Source organism: Borostomias antarcticus (assembly GCF_949987555.1).
Source record: "Borostomias antarcticus genome assembly, chromosome: 6".
In the NCBI taxonomy this organism is placed as follows: Eukaryota; Metazoa; Chordata; class Actinopteri; order Stomiiformes; family Stomiidae; genus Borostomias; species Borostomias antarcticus.
In genome coordinates, this window is record NC_140239.1 from 28,872,058 (window position 1) to 28,874,557 (window position 2,500).

General features: G+C 55.3%; 1 protein-coding gene across 1 annotated transcript in view; it reads right to left on the bottom strand.

Moving 5' to 3' along the window:
- Positions 1-2,500, bottom strand: part of LOC311310152 (MAP/microtubule affinity-regulating kinase 3-like) — a gene marked incomplete at its 5' end in the record, with an annotated part of 43,479 nt that overhangs the window by 12,854 nt on the left and 28,125 nt on the right. The window contains one exon of the mRNA XM_084439576.1: positions 236-301. Coding sequence (XP_084295702.1) covers positions 236-301 — 66 coding nt within the window. The remainder of the gene's footprint in view (positions 1-235; positions 302-2,500) is intronic.

Genomic DNA, 2,500 nt, shown 5'->3' on the forward strand with positions numbered 1-2,500 from the left:
CCAATCAATCAATCAATCAATACATATGAGTGTGATGGTGTGTGTGTGTGTGTGTGTGTGTGTGTGTGTGTGTATGCGTGCGTGTATGTGAGGTGTGTGTGTGTGTGCGTGCGTGCGTGTGTATGCGTGCGTGTGAGTGTGTGTGTGTGTGTGTGAGTGTGTGCGAGTGTGTGAGTGTATGCGTGCGTGTGAGTGAGTGTGAGTGTGAGTGTGTGTGTGTGTGTGTGTGTCTCACCTCCGCTGGCGTACTCCATCACCAGGTAGAGGGTCTTCTCTGTCTCGATCACCTCAAACAGCTTGACTGTGGAGGGAGGAGGAGGGAGGGGCTCAATACGTTTCTCTTGCAGTGCTGGATATTGTGTGTGTGTGTGTGTGTGTGTGTGTGTGTGTGTAGGTATGGAAAGGGTAACAGTTCAAGTCACTCCAAAAAAAGGGCAGAAGAATAGCAGAGCAGCTCAAATGTCACACACACACGCGCACACACACGCACACACACGCGCGCACACACACACCTCTCGATGATCCCTTGATGCGGGGACGCCCCTGGTCGACCATATGCTCCCTGTATCAGTCTCAGACTTTGTCTCTCTGCGTGTGTGTGTGTGTGTGCGTGTGTGTGTGCGTGTGTGCATGTGTGTGCATGTGTGTGCTCGTGTGTGTGTGAGACCAGACCGGTCCTGTCGAGTGTGTTCTGTGTTCTGGGTTCTCAGTGTTCTGGGTTCTCAGTCTTCGGGTTCTCAGTGTTCTGGGTTCTCAGTGTTCTGGTTCTCAGTGTTCTGGGTTCTCAGTGTTCCGGTTCTCAGTGTTCTGGGTTCTCAAGTGTTCTGGGTTCTCAGTGTTCTGGGTTCTCAGTGTTCTGGTTCTCAGTGTTCTGGATTCTCAGTGTTCCGGATTCTCAGTGTTCCGGGTTCTCAGTGTTCCGGGTTCTCAGTGTTCTGGGTTCTCAGTGTTCTGGGTTCTCAGTGTTCTGGGTTCTCAGTGTTCTGGCCTGCGGTCCACACAGCTGCTCGGAGGAGGAGAGGAGCTCGTGTCGGAACAGGTCCGCTTCCTCCCTCGCGTTACCGACAGCGCCGTGCGTGTGTGTGTGTGTGTGTGTGTGTGCACGTGCGTGTGTGTGCGTGTGCGTGTGTGTGTGTGCGTGTGCGTGTGAGTGTGCGTGTGTGTGCGTGTGTGTGTGTGTGTGTTCTACCTACCACACCGCGTCACGCTACCCTGAGGCCAAGAGTGTGAGCTGCTGCCTTCTTAACCTCTATTACCAAAGTGATGTTAAAAGATGTCATTTGAGATCCACAAGACTAAATTGGTGTTAAGTATGTAAATAACGTTTGTGTAACTTTGTATAAATAAGGGTTACGCTAAAACAAAACAAACCAAAATAGAAAAGGTGTTGCGTTCTTAAACCCTGGTGTTTCTGGACCTGAGGGGCGTTTAGAACAGACGGGATTCAGGAGGAAATGCTGCTGATTCTTCAAACATGTGTTTGCGAGCGGCTCAGTGACCGCATGCTGCTTCAGGAGGCGGAGCTTCGCCAGACTGTCTCTCCCTCCCTCCCTCCCTCCCCGTTCATCCCTCCATCCCTCCTTATGTATCTGCTGCCGTCTGATTCTCTCCCTCCCTCCTCCTCCAGCGCGAGCCCCTCTCCTCTCTTCCGTTTCTCTCTCTCCTCCGAGGCCACCCCTCCCTCCCTCCCTCCCTCCCTCCCTCCGTCTCTGCTCTGTTCTTTCTGGAGGAGGTCTAATTCGAACTCGACGCGCCTCGCTGACGTTCGCCCATTCTCTCCCGCGCCTCTCTCTCCGCTGGTCTCTCGTCATCCTCCCCGTACACTAGCCCCCCCTCCTCCACGTCTCCCTCCCTCCCTCCTTTCCTCCCTCCTTCCCTCCCTCCCTCCCTCCCTTCCTTCCTTCCTTCCTTCCTTCCTTCCTCCTCCTTCCTTCCCTCCCTCCCTCCCTCCCTCCCTCCCTCCCTCCCTCCCTCCCTTCCTCCCTCCCTCCCTCCCTCCCTCTCTCCTTCCCTCCCTCCCTCCTGACCTACCTGGTCGGGGGAGGGGGGGAAGGAGAGAACGAGAAAGTGGGTCGGAGGAAGAGAGGAAGTCGAGCGTCAGACGGGCGGAGAGAGGGGGGGGGGGGGAAAGGTAGAAACCCACGGGGTCACTTTCCTAGGGACTGACCGGACGACTGAGCGGATGACTACCGGACGACTGAGCGGACGACTAGCGGGGCAGTGCACCGGCAGACAGAGAGACATCCCACCGTAGCTGGTCTCTCTCCAGACTCAAATATTACGCTGAATCGCTGCGCTCCGCATTCTACATAATAGAGTCTGAGCCACTTCACCGCCCAAGCTGGTGTTCTGAGGGCGCATCGACGGGTCGTCCAATCAAAAGTCAGCAAATGAGAGACGCTATCCCAGGTTAGAGGGGCGGGGCATATCTATGGGTGGGAACGCCTGATCGTGAAAGTCGTTTCCTGCGAAACCGATGAATTGCCAGGATTTGAGCGGC